The sequence below is a fragment of the Chanodichthys erythropterus genome, chromosome 11 (genome assembly GCF_024489055.1).
Source record: "Chanodichthys erythropterus isolate Z2021 chromosome 11, ASM2448905v1, whole genome shotgun sequence".
Lineage (NCBI taxonomy): Eukaryota > Metazoa > Chordata > Actinopteri > Cypriniformes > Xenocyprididae > Chanodichthys > Chanodichthys erythropterus.
In genome coordinates this window covers 25564433-25579078 of record NC_090231.1, presented here as the reverse complement: position 1 = coordinate 25579078, position 14646 = coordinate 25564433, and the positions used below count along the sequence as shown (strand labels likewise).

At 37.9% G+C, this 14646-nt stretch overlaps 1 protein-coding gene across 1 annotated transcript in view; it reads right to left on the bottom strand.

The window, feature by feature from the left end:
• The window catches only part of smarcd3b (SWI/SNF related, matrix associated, actin dependent regulator of chromatin, subfamily d, member 3b), a 45527-nt gene extending 32012 nt beyond the window's left edge, over positions 1–13515 (bottom strand). The window contains exon 1 of the mRNA XM_067402110.1: positions 13377–13515. Coding sequence (XP_067258211.1) covers positions 13377–13388 — 12 coding nt within the window. The 5' untranslated portion in view covers positions 13389–13515. The remainder of the gene's footprint in view (positions 1–13376) is intronic.
• Between the last annotated feature and the right edge of the window lie 1131 nt (positions 13516–14646).

The following is a 14646-nucleotide window of genomic DNA, read 5'->3' as shown; positions in this document are numbered from 1 at the left end:
GGTGCAAAAGGCCTCCTTTCCGTTCTAAAGGTTGGCTGGTTCCCAGGACAGAGACCTGGACCGGTTTCTGAGCATGGAGGTTAGTGGATAACTGATCTTGCTGAAGTTAACAAAACCCAGTAAGCACTGAATTTATTTAACGGAGGATGGTTGAGGCCAGCTCTGGTTCAGTCCAGCTGGATGCAGTGCTTGTTGATGACATAACCCAGGAAGTGAATGGTGTCTAAATGGAATTCGCATTTCTCTAATTTTAAATACAGATGGTTCACCCGGAGCTTCTGGAGGACGTGCATAACATGGTGCTGATGTTTGGTAAAGTTCCAGAAGTATATCAGGATGTCATCAAAGAACACAATGACAAAGCAAAGGAGAGGAACTCCCAGAACACCTCATTCATGAACCCATGGAATACAGAGGGTGAGTTGGCCAGACTGTACAGCATAACCTGATATTCATAGTGGCCCGATGCTGTTCGGTGTTCATTCATCACCCTCACGTATCCGTATGAGGTTGTAGGCACTACGCAGGTCCAGCTTGATAAAGATGCGAGCGCCTCAAAGCTGCTCCAGGGCTGCAGGAAACAGAGGAAGGGGATAGTGGTACGTAATGGTTTGTGAATTAAGAGTGTGATAGTTGATGCAGGGCCGCAAGCTCTCCGTCCTTTTTTGCATCATGAATGACATCTTTTCCCAGTGTAGGCAAATGACGTGGAGCGTCACAGTGGGGGTGCAGTGTGTAATTACTCCATGGCCCAGCGGTGTTCCCAGAATGGACTGGATACTCAGGACCTGCGAGCAGGGTTTCTTCCTAATGTGGAGCTTGTGGAGGAGTTCCCAGGAGATGAAGTTGCCCGTGGATCCTGAGTCGTCGAGGGCCTGAGCAGTGAGTGATGAGAAGTGACCACTGTAATCATCAGATTTGCAATCATAGGTGGTAACTGAATGGTACTCAACACTGAGCGTGGTGGTCACACTGGACATTCAGGTAGAAGACCACAATACAAGCAGAGTCGATTTAAGATCCTCCTTTGATGCTTCGCATGTGACAGGTGGAAAGAGTCAGTATGCAATGAGTTAGTAGGTGCTGGAAGGGCGACTGGTGGGGAAACAGGTGAAGGATGCAGTGAAGGTGACTCGAGCTGACAGGCAGTGAGGCGCTGAAAGATCCTGATGGCAGATTGGATGACGTTTTCTAAATGAATTAAGCTATCGTAGATTGCCATCTGCTTTCAAAGCGATGGATTAAGGCCCTGACGAAAAGTGGTGATCAGTGCTGTCTCATTCCAACTGCTTACCTAACTGAAGAGCATATTAGGTCACTGAGGAGCGTTGGCACAGGTTATAGAGTTGATTGTGAACAGACAGCAGATTGGCAATTTGGCCGAATACCTCTTTAAAATGTGCTGTGTTGGTCAGGGAACTTGTAACAAGGCCATTAGCTTTCCAAATCTATCTAGCCTACTGTAGAGTCCATCCCGATTGCAGAGATATAATATATGCAATTTTAGCACGGCCCAATTGAAAGAGTTGTGGCTGCATTTCAAGCAATTAAATTACAATTCACATAATTTTTTTCCAAAGATGGTTTCTGTTCTTTTATGTAGTTTTTATCACGCTGATGTAAGTTCAAGTGTTTGTTTTTTAAAATAAGTTTTAGAGCCCATCCACACAGAGACGTAGATGTATCCGTAAAGATTTTGTATCTTATCAGAGTTTCGTCCAGATGGATCCGGCATTTTGGGAGCCTGAAACCGCTACTTTTTTAAACTGGGTCCCAGAGTAGATGAATCTGAAAACACACCCTTGTGTTTTTGTGTGTACAGCCAATCCGTATATATTTTGTGAAACGATGATGTCATCCCCTCATGTCTCGACCCTAGTCATGTAACAGCAACAACAACAATAATAGCGGAATACATGCTTGTGTTCATGCCACAGAAGCTACTGAGCCTATTAGCTTTACTAAAGTAAAGCTTTATTTCTAAACTTTACTAAAGTTTGTATACAGCGTGCAAGGTTTATGCGCATGCTCCAAGTCTTCTTCTTCGTTTTTAGTGTATCTCTGTTGCAGAATTACAGCGCCACATACTGTGGTTTCGTGTGTATGCAGATATTTCTTGAAATGAGGAAAAAAAAACACAGGACAGGGAAAGCTCTGGCTTTGTGTGGATGTGGCCTTAATAAGTTATTTGATGCTATAAAAATGGGGGTGTGACATCATGAATGATGGCTGTGATTGACAGCTTCTCTGAGTGAATCAGTCTCTGAGGCACCAACAGATATTTTTTGTGTGATTTTCAGGAGGATATTGTAGCTTTAACTTTAACTTCTACTTTTCCATAAATGTTTATTTCACACCGATATAATGAGTTGTTTTGCAGAAAACTGTACTAAACTATTCTGCGGGAGTGTGGGCGGGACCTTGATAGTGCGCTCACTCCACTACATGCTCACCATTGCGCAGAATCGGTATCTGATTTCACTACTGAGCAGATTCGGGTCCCAAATCAGCACAAGATGTCAGCGCCATATTGGGACATTGGCAGCTTCACTTTTCTACAATGGAATTTTGGATTTTTTTTTTTACAGTCTATGGTGTAACTGGTTAATACTCAGGAGATTGGGAATGAGTGGGTGGAGTTGAGAGGTCTGGTGCTGAGGGTGTAACTGAATCCGTGACAAAACTATCAAACTTCTGGCCAATAATACTGCTTCAATTTATTGTCACTTACTTTCTGATATACACTAACCTCTTTTTTTTAAAGAAGTTAATACTTTTATTCTGCTAAAATGCATTAAATTGAACAAACTGATTAAACTGATACTTAATAGAAAAACGTTATGTGAACCCAAAATCTATATTTAGTTGAACGTGCAGCAGATTTCTAGTTTCCAGCATACTTTGTTTCTGACTATTTAAAGAAAATAAATGTTGAAATTAAATGTTTTTTGCACAAGATTAATAAAGGGAGAGATGTGCTAGAGTTTAATATTCTGTTATGTTGGGACTTGTAGGGGTTTCTGCTATGCTGCAGTTTTGCTACCATTGTGGTAAAGAGTGTGGTTAGGCTGAGGATGGGCTGCTACACTTTAAGACTATGGCTATGTTCACACTGTCAGTTACTGGAAATGACAACCGCATTTACATACAGGTGTGTGTCTGGAAACGTCCCGTTCAAACAGCAGCTTACAGTAGCGTCTCGAATACTGTCTGTATGAACGTGCAATGGGATTCAAGCCTTCATTCTTTTATCAGTAATCATAGTGACAGTGACCAAAGTAATATCAAAGATGGCGAAGTCCATAAAACTAAAAAGTCATCACTTTTGACACAAAAGTCCAATCGAGCTGCAAATCCATCAATCAAATCTTCATTAACCGACAGCAGCTTTTATATCTGGGTGGAGAGTGGAGCATTTAAGTTGCACGTAGAACACAAAACTGATAAGAGTAGCTCCAGTGGAGAACAGTGACTGGGTCTAAAACCTTAAGATGACACACAGCTCATATCTCTGTCACTGTAAGTTACCAAAAAGACACACATAAAAGAGAAAAACACGGTAGGACAGACAAACATCATGGCCTTCTTTAGGGAGAAGAGTATTAGGACACAGCTTACATGTCAACAGGAATCCAGTAGCAATAGAACAGTGAGTCACGATCACTTCGGTAACCGAGAAAACAAGAGCAAGAGTGATAACGAGAATATATGCACACTTTGACAACATCTCATAACATTATTTATGCTATTGTAACTGCATTTATGCCACCTCTGAGCAGGATTAAACAGTGTATAATACAGTAAATACATTTAGATGCAGCTTGTCCCACTGCAATGCAAAGATGGCTTTTCATTTGATTGGAATTATTGATTTAGTTTCATTTATAAAGGGGACCTGTTATCCAAAATTCACTTTTATAAGGTGTTTGAACACAGTGTGTGTGTAAACAACCGGCATGTAATTTTAAAAATCCACCCACTCCTTTTTTTTGAAAAAGTGATGTGACGTGTAGCCAAGTATGGTATCCCATACTCGGAATTTGTGCTCTGCATTTTAAATAATACAAGTGCACAAACACTCAGCAGTCAGTATTGAACACACACAGTGTGAACACACATCCGGAGCAATAGGCAGCCATTTTTGCTGCGGCACCCGGGGAGTGATTGGAGATAGGTGCCTTGCTCAAGAGCACCTCAGTTGTGGGTAATGAGAGTGGAAGAGATAGCCGTTCATTGTACACGTGCACAGTTCTTGCCAGTTTTAGTTTTTCAGTCAGATCAAGTGTTTACATGTCCTCTCAATCGGATTAGAAAAGGAATAAACCCACCTTCTTATCCGATCGAGCTCAGTCATATCGATTAAGGTGTTTACATGAAGGCGTTTCAGTTCGAGTGAGCCGTCAATCCAATTACTAATGGACAATTTGGTTGCATGTAAATGTAGCCACTAAAGACTGGAGTAATGCTGCTGAAAATTTAGCTTTGCCATCACAGTAAAATAAAATTTTAAAATATATTAAAATGGAAAACTGTTAGAGTAAATTGTAATTTTAACATTACTATTTTAATGTATTTGTGATCAAATAAAGGCAGCCTAGGTGAGCATAAGAGACTTTTCTCAAAAACACAAAAAAATCTTACCAACTTCAAACTTTGGAACGGTGGTGTATAACATTGTAGAATACGTTAAATGTTGTATGCATTGTACTGCACACTACTGAAAATACAGCCCTTATGTAGCCCCGCCCCTTTTCAGCACTGCGGTCGTAGTGTTCTGTCTTCCAGTTTGTATTTCCACAGCATGAAGGTAAGATCTTACAGATTTATGAATGAATCACTCGTTTTAAAATCTTCCCAGTCTACTGACATTTGTTATGCCATCTGCTTCAAACACAATGCTTATGATAACTTGTAAATCCACTTCAACAACTAATTATTCTTCAACAGCAATGCCATAGAAGCATACAGAGCTACCACAAAAATGGAAGTTCAATTTCTATTATTTCCCTCTATAGGTGTTTTCGCACCGGAGGAACCTTTTCATAGTTCCTAGAACTACTGACTGAAGTGCCCGGATTTTGCAGTGTTCGCACCACAAGAACTAGGAACAATTTTAGTTCTAGGAACGCCTTTTGAGGGAACCAAATTAGCACCTACTTCAGAATAGGGTCTAAACCAGCACTATAGGGACTATCTTATATCCTATACTAGTGATGTAAGTGTACGTTGATTGGTCAAACGCATGTCAAACACTGGCACCTGGAATTTTTAAAAAGCTGTGTAAACATATTTACTTCACGAACATGAAAAACAATGAAAACGGCATTTACCTGTTGTCTGCAGGGTTGTGCTTTTTTCTCCGCCTCGATGATATGTAATACTGAAAGTTGTCATAGGAGATTTTGTCTCTTAGCCTCACTTTTTGCTCTTTCAGTCAGCGTAAATTTTGAGTTTACATTCCATCTCCGTTATCACGAAAACAAACACGGCAACGTTCACGGCATCCTCCATCCACTGGTTTTTAGCGTTTGTAAATGCTGCGCTGTCGGCTCCTCCAGAGTCTCTATTCCCAGTGCAAAAGCAAAAAGGAACATGGCCCGGGGGAGAAATTAGTTCTTGGGGAACTATCCTAGTGGATATCCTATAACTAATCCTATAACTAAGTTCCTAGAACTATTCGGTGCGAAAGCCCCTTATCACATATCTGTTCCTCTCATCAACCCATATACATAAACAAATACTGCTGTCTCTTTAACCTACATACTTCATTCTCATTCTGTGTATGTGGACAGAGATGGACAGAATGAGGCCAGAGACAGTGAGGGTCTAATCGAGCTGGTATAAAGAATGCCTTTCAAATCTACATATTACAGCACAAAAGTAAACATTCATGTTTTTTCATCGTACAACAGACACACAGAACATCTGAAAAGCTTTAAAGGCATCTCCATGTGTCAAAAGTGCCAATTCAATAAGGATTTACAATAACAAGCCATTCAGCTAACCCACACTCTCTCTCTTCCCCTTACTTACTTGGGTGGGGGTGGGGGGGAAGCACTAAATGGGATATTGAGCCTTTCCCCTGTAAAAATTGGGTCAGCTCTCTGTAAGCTAGACAGTCTGTCTCAGAGACGCCCAAAAAGCACCATAGTCGGGCAGAGCGGCACACTGCATTACAGACATACATTGTGAGCCAACTATCAACTATCCTTCTGAGTCCAGGACTTTAAAGAGATGTGTGGAAAACACTGTGGCAAGTCCCAAGGCCCACCGCACAGCAGCCACAGACTTAAACTTAGGTAAATCACCTGTAATTATACATAGTGTAAGACCAGAACACTGCTATTGGTTGTGAAGCATCAGGATCACTGTAATCAGGGTATCACTAATCAATACAGGGATGGTCTGAACTGAATGCCCTTTATAGAGGACAGTGATACAACTATTCAGTCAAACAGTGATTTAACATTGTATCATTCCACTAAACTAAGCTAAAAATGAATAGTATATAAAATAATAAAAAAAAGAATATTAAATAAAAAATAAAAAATAAATAATAATAGTAACATCCACCAAAAAAAGCAGAAATTGTTCAATGGTAACAAAGCTCGCTTTGTTAAGAAAGCATCCTAAAAATGAAATTTCAGTTGTACACACACACACACAAAAAAAACCTCAATGGCTTTAAAACTTATTTCATTTGTAAAAGATGCGTGCTAAATAAGAAGCGTTATTTGCAATTAAATTACATTTATATTAAATACAATTAGCTACAGTTGAATGTACTGACAAGCATTTATTATAAAACAAAATATACTTTAATATCATTTATATTAAAACTTGTAGGTAATTACACATTTGTAATGAAGTTGCAACACTAAATTTCATGAATATTATATTATCTGCAAAATTTTTTTATTTTTGTTTTTGTTTTACAAATATACTTTCTTAAAAGTATAAAGTGCCCCTATTATGCTATTTTTAAAGGTTCCTAATTTTGTTCTCGGGGTCTCCTACAACAGGTTTACATGCAATTGAGGTCAAAAAACACTTAAATTTTCTCATAATATACACTATAGTTTAGTTATACTTTGTATACAAACAGTGTTTGAGGGCAGGTCAAAATAAACACTGTTCACAGGCAGCTAATGAAGACCATAGGCTGGTATTATGCCAATTTGTAACAAACCTAAGTAGGTTTGTGCAGGAAGTAAGACTGGAATTACTGACGACTTGTTTTAGGCAGATTGGAACCGGTATTTTCTTTTAGGAGACAATAACTACATATGTCGTGCTTTTTGATCTTTGAAACTTTGGTTACACTTTATTTTACAGTATGTGTACTTACAATGTACTTACCCAAGAAAGTTCTGGTAATATAAGATAACATGGGTTAAGGTTAGGTTTAGGGGTAGGTTGAGGGTTAGTATCTCGTTATAACCCAGTTATTGTAATTGCTATCAAGTGCTACCAAAACTTTGAAGCCCTATTGCATTCACAAACAGCTATATTACACACTACATAAAATGTAAAAAAAAAATAGGGGCACTTTAAAGGTGCTAAAGAGGATGTTTTGTTTTATAAATTTTTGCAGTATTACTTGAAACTGTCTTTACTAACTGATAAAAGACTATTTATTAGGTGCACTGAAAGGAATAATATTAATATACATCATCTGTGCACGAGGTAGGGCCTTAAAAACATCAGCCAATCGTTTATGCGATCATCGCGTAAACGATTGGCCCTCTGGCTTGTCAATCACTGCTGTGATGTTCCTTGTGAGAGACGAGCGCGGCTGCGTGCTCCAGTAACTTTCCACACTCCACAGGCGCCGCATGCAATGTTTTTGTCCGAAGATAGGAGTAACAACTGCAGATTATGAGTTACCTGCGGTGAGTCCGACATAATGAATCCACTAACACGACACTGCGAATGCCGGTGGTAAACACTCATGTTCCAATACTCGTGCACGAGTTTTGGGAGGCGTTCCTTTGAAATGTTGTTCTTACGCATGCGCTCATTTCAAAAACTCCCTAACAGTCTTTGGTTTCTCAGTCGAAGAAAAGATCCTCTTTAGCACCTTTAATACAATTAAGCACACTTCTTTTTCAAAAGGGAGGAGGTGTAATCATGAAATGAATTCTAGGTTTGTCAACTGACTTCAAAGGTGTGAACTGCTGACCATACCAGAGTAAGATCATATTCTGAAATGTCCAAACTATAGAATCAAATCTGTCCACAGAGAATCCAAGCTAGCAGGTTGTGGCATCACCCGCAGAGCAACAAAAACATCATAACACTGTTAAATCATGTTCATTCAAAGGGTCATCATGAACAATATAAGGCACTCTACTGAGCTGCAAAATAGAATTTGTTTTATAAATATCAAAATAAATATATATCAATTATTTGTGAAAAGTTAACTTTGCAAGCTGATTATGTTGCTTTTAAAGTTGCATTCAGTTTAGTTGCATTTCTTGCATAAGCAAATCAAACCCCCTCCTAAGAGCTTGCAGGAAGTTTCTGCCAAGCTGATTTTACCTCAATGCCGCCAAAGCATTCCAGTCCAGCCAAATAAGGAAGTCCTTAATTGTCCATATCTCTCTGCAAGGAACCTTGGACATAAAAGCCATAGACTTTTTTTTTTAACAGTGACCTAGTATTTTGGGGGACGGGAAACACATTTTCTGCTGATTGAATAAAAAAATACAAGGCAACTTTACAAAACCTCTAAAGAAATAAAGAAAAAAATTACAGTGGCCCCAAGTACACTTAGACACACACGACTGCAAAATATCAAGCTAAGTGCCATTAGCAGGCAAATTAGGTGAAGCTTCTTGCAGAACCAAGCATTTTTTATTTTTATTTTTTTTACTTTTAAATAACTGATCCCAAGGTAAAATGATGATGATAATAATAATATACAAAATAATAAATAATTCACAAACTCACAAAACAAAAGTTTTTTATAACAATTATCACAATTGAAAACAAACTTACTTTCATTAAACATTTTGCTTAAAAAGTGTTTGTGATTTTTTTTTTTAAATAAATGTCATTTGATTTGATATTTTAAAATATTTCGGGCGCACTGTGTTTGTCTAATGAATTAAAGATTCAAATAAATGAACTCGCTTAAGGATTAAGGATTAAGTAAAAATACATATTTAAATAGAAATGCAAATACCGCAGGTGTCTAATAAATGAGAAGCCATATTGTTGGGCTGAACAAAGGGCAGCATCACATGAGGCGTATGGAGTCCAGCCATCCTATCTTTCTAATTCTTTACATTTAGACCAGCAGAAAGGCAGCAAAGGAGAAGAAAAGAAAAAGAATGAAAGAAAGAGAGTATTTAATAATCACCCCTTCATCTCTCTTCCTGCTCTCTCACTTGTGAAAGAGCCGATTCTCCCCAAAGCTCTTGAGGTGTGACAGCTAGAAAAAGTGGGTCCTTGAATACTAATGGGATTTCTCTCACTTTTAGAAGATTGCTGGGCACTGAAGCGAAATTCTGTGATCCATTCTAAGTGTTGCTGGAATTGTTTCCTGACAGAATACAAGGTTTCGAGCTCAAAGACACACCTGCGGCTTGGTACTTTAGACCACAACCTGGTACAAAAACGTCCTCGTTTGAAACAACTGACTTAATACTTTGAAGCTAATCTGGCCAGCCAAACGGTGTACAATCCTCAAAGCTTAAAACATTTAACAGATATCTAAGAAAGTTTCCGTTGAGAGGCACAGCAGATTGTAAGAAAACTTCTCATTCTGTATCAAATAATTTTACACTGTACATCAACAAAAGCAATTAATTGTAACTATTAAAAAAAAAAAAAAAAAAATTGTTAACACAACTATACCACAAATTACTTATTACATTTTAGTCTGTTTCTCGCAAAAAGCTTTTGAAAACAAGTTATATGGACTACTTTTAAGGTATCCTCCTGGTTCACTCCTGAGTCCTGATCATTCATTTTTGTCCTCTATAAAGAATAATCTGTGGTTTTAGATACACAAAATGTCTAGGCTTTGACCATGACAACTTTTATTTTAATAAATGCCTGAAATAACAGTTCCAAACATTAAGAAACTGTATATATTGTATTTTATAATTATCAATTGTATTGTTTATTTTAAATCATTTTCATGGGATGCTTTTCACAGAAGAGTCTTATTTTCTTTTACAAGAAAGGCATTGATTTCTTACATGCCTCTGTAGACGACATCAGGATTTACATGTTTTTAATTGTTGAGGGTACACTAGAGGGGCCGGTTGCCCCTCTAGTGCCCCGGCTAGTTGCCCCGGCATAGTCTTGACGTAAATGGACACTAAGTTACAGCTTAGTAATTAAACTTAGCTGAAGCGTAACTACATTTCCAACAGACTGACTGAACTGCATCAATAAGCATAAGCAATATGCTCTGTATCTTTTTGTTTGTATTAGTATTTATTTACTGATCCTTATTCATTTCAAATACAGTTTCTGAATGTTATTTGTGTTACAAGTAAAAAACACCTATTATGATCACGGTTAAGTAGTATCATATATATATATATATATATATATATATATATATATATATATATATATATATATATATATATATATATATATATATATATATTTTTTTTTTTTTTTTACTGTTTGTTATGCTATAGACAAAAGTTTGAATGAAGGATAAACTGAAATTCACAACACAACTTCAGCTCACGTATTTGAAGGCTGCTACTGGAATATTGAGGCTAATTGTCATATTAATTGTTACAAACTAGCTAGTAGCCTCTGGTGTGAACTTTACATTCCAATTTAAGTAAGACATTACAAACGGCTGGCGCAACCCTACCCTGGTGAACTCTGTAAAAAAAAAAATCCCAGAAAAAATTAGATGCTCATATCAAATGAGTTATTCCTATCTCTGACAAGCTATTATTTGACCAGCTATTAAATTAAATTATTAGTTTTGTGTATCACAAATTTCCCCTTTTAATTTCTTTTAAAATAAATTAATACTTCAGTAAGAATGCATTAAAATGATCAAAAGTGAAAGTAAAAACATTTATAGTGTTACAAACAAATTCTATGGTAAATAAAAATTATGGTCTTTTAATCATTAAATAATCCTAAAATAAGTATCATGATTTCCACAAAAATATCAAGCAGCACAACAGTTTTCAACATTGATAATAAAAATAAATGTTTTTGAGCAAATCAGCATATTAGAATGATTTCTGAAGGATCATGTGACACTCAAGACTGAAGACTAACGGTTGCTGAAAAATAAACTGCTGCCATTACAGGAATACATTACATTTTTAAATATATTCAAACATTTGATTGTAATATTTTACATTACTGTTTTACTGTATTTTTGATCAAACAAATGCAGCCTTGGTAAGCAAAAGAGATTTCTATTTCAAAAATGGTAAAAAAAAAGAAAAAAAAGAAACCTATTGGGTTTGAGCAACATAGCGGGATGCATAAATTATGACAACTTTATTTTTGGTTGATCTGTCCCTTAGAATGAACTCTAGAAGTTAGAATATGAAATAATAATAAATAAAAAAAAACAGCAAAGTTGCAAAAAATTGCAAGGAGGGCATGGAAATTTAATGTCGTCCTAAAGACTGAATGCCATCAAAGCACACAAGTAGAGGATCAAATACAATGACCACAGACCACACCCACTCAAACTCACATTTAACATGAAATACTGCACACGGGCACACAAGACAATTAACATAAAATGTGCAGCGCCAGCTCTCATACAAATCAGCATGGACAGCAGAGTCAGACTGGCCAACATGAGTGGCCCTGTATGTTCAGGCTGTGGCAGTGTACGTTCCAGCAGTGCATCCGAGCAGAAGCGATGCAGCAGCTACAGGGAATTCCAGCTTCTTTCATATCACCAGAGATAAAAAGCTTGTGTATAGCACAACTACTGAATACTCAGTTAATTATTCTGGTGATTCACTCAGCATCAGTAACCACCTGAGACTGATGTAGGAGGTGGGGCAAATTTGGGAGGGAACAGCGACTCAATGCTAAGATCACAAATGCTTTGTCACAATATTATTTTGAAGGCAACAGGACATGCTACAGGAAAACAGACCTTTTATAAGTCTGCCCCATATTATAATATGTTGTCATATAAAATAGCACTTCTCATGCCATTATGACCCCGAAAGGAAACTGCCCATAAACCCCCAGCTCTTTCTTGGTGTAAGTGAACAGACATTGATGTTAGGGTCACTCCACTCATGTAAGAAACCGCTAAATTATGATGGAGCATTATAACATTAGTCCTGCTGGGGAAGAGGAAAGCAGCACATCTTAATAACTAGGTTACCAAAGACTGGAAAGCAGAATACATTCAATGTAATTGCACTGTAATGTAATGTAACGTAACTGCACGGGGGTGAAATTTACAAAATTTTGAATTCAGAGACTATAAATTAGTGCAGGAGCATTAAATAATATTATATACCTATAACAATGTACTATATAGTGTTATAACCAGCACTCAAAGACTTTTTTCACCAAATATTCTTTGTGATTCTCCAATTGTTTGTGATTACTAGAAAAAGATTTCAGAGAATGCATTCACAAAGAGATATTTATAATACTAGAGAATGTTGTTTTATTCAATAAAGATATTTCCATGCCTTCCAAATCTGTCTTTTTTCCCCAGGCCTGAAAATCAGAGTTTAAAAAACCCTGACATTTCAAGGTTTTCATCACTGCAGGAACCCTTTACAGAGAAAACGACTGGAGCTTAAAACAATAACACAAAAACTAACTTGGTGAACAAAATAATGCTGACAGCCTCTGTATACGCATCGCAAACTACTTTAGTTATATTTCTAAGATGAATCCACCAACATATACGTACCCATGATAAATCACATTCCTATACTTGAAGACAAACTAACACTTTCAACCCTAACAGATGAAGGTGAGAGGTAATTAGGCTCTTTACAGAGTCATCTGGTGTCTCTTAACATCCCCACAACAGCCTTACATGCTGATTTAAACCTCTCACTCCAGAGAGTCATCGCTCCATCCGAACTGAAGACCAGTGATGGAGAAGACAGGATTAACACGTGCACCAGTGTGTGTGAGCGCGCCCGCGCGCGCATTCAGGACCAGTTCGTGTGTACTGTCTGGCTTCATATAATCTCTATCTGCTTTTTACATTGCCAAATAAACTAGATCCAGTCGGAAAACTCCCATGCGCACTAATCTGTCTGCCTGTGATGAGATGGGCGGATTATACACCATCAGGACGGCAACAGACCGCAGACACTAAACACTGTTGTTTAATAAGTGCTCAACAGAGCAGATGACATTCTTATGATGCCCTAAAAATGTCCTACCTTCCTCTCCATGGCAGATGGTTACTGTGGTCGGTTGGTCGCTTAAGGGCAGCGGGCGACAGATGAAGAAGCGGATGAGGAGCGATGGAGATGAAGTTCTTGATAGCTTAAATCAGAAGCAAACACTCCCTGTTGCTCGGTGCTGGAGTGACTGGACAGTCAGTGTGGAGAGAGGCAGCGGAGTGAGGAGGGGATGCAGCCAGAGACGGTGAGCGCTGAGGCGCAGGCGCGTCCCGTCCACCGCTGCTTCGAATAAAACTCGGGGATTTAGAGGGAGCGTCACCAAATTGCGCTCCTCTCCCGGCGCGCCGTTACAGTCAGTCAGTCTAACGGGCTGCTGGAATACAGTCGGAACTTTGTCGAACAGGCCTAATATATTAAGCAACATGCGTATGAAAAGTCCGCCAAATCTCTGCATAAGAAGATGAGAGTGAAGAAATTATGGCAGTAATGATTAAACAAGTTTACAAAGACTACTTGTCATATATAAGTGGTCTTCCCCCTCACTATAACCGGCGTCTATAAACTTGTGACGCCGACAAGAGCTCTTAAAATGGGTTAATATGTGTAATTATTATTAATATAAGATTATAAGTGATATATTTAAACTCAGAAATGTGAATTCTGATATTTACTGACTATCATGGTGTTCTGAAACTATAGGACTTTCTTCTTTGGAACATAACAGATGTTTATGTCCATGCAAATTAATCAGTGGCGACCAAAATGGTTAAGATCAATATCCTTCTTTTAGTTCCACAGAAGAAAAAAGTTCATACAGTTTTGGAATGACACGAGGGCGAGTAAATGAACCATGACAAACTTTACTGATTTAAACGTTTTCTAAAGATTCTATTTGGTACTTTCCTCTTTTTTTTTTTTTTCTCTGTCCAGGCATCTTGCAGTACAAGGGTCCAGCAGCAGAGGCCGTTCATTTTGTAATTTTGTTCCACCACACACTCACTGAACAATGGGAGACCAACATTCCAGCACCATACTGTCAATATCATCCTCAGGAGAAACTGTCCATAAACATTAATATGTATCTTGATATAAATGGATGTTGACATCACTAAATTATGATGGAACATAGAATTCCTGTTGGGATGTGAAAGCAGATAATCCTGAAGCCTGGAAAGCAGAATATGCATGGACACAGGTTTGAGCCATAACTACTGCTGAGCACAATTTCACACTTAAATTACATGAACTACAGAAATGTTTGTTAAAGAAGCTGAAAATAACTGCATAATCAATAAATACTTCTGAA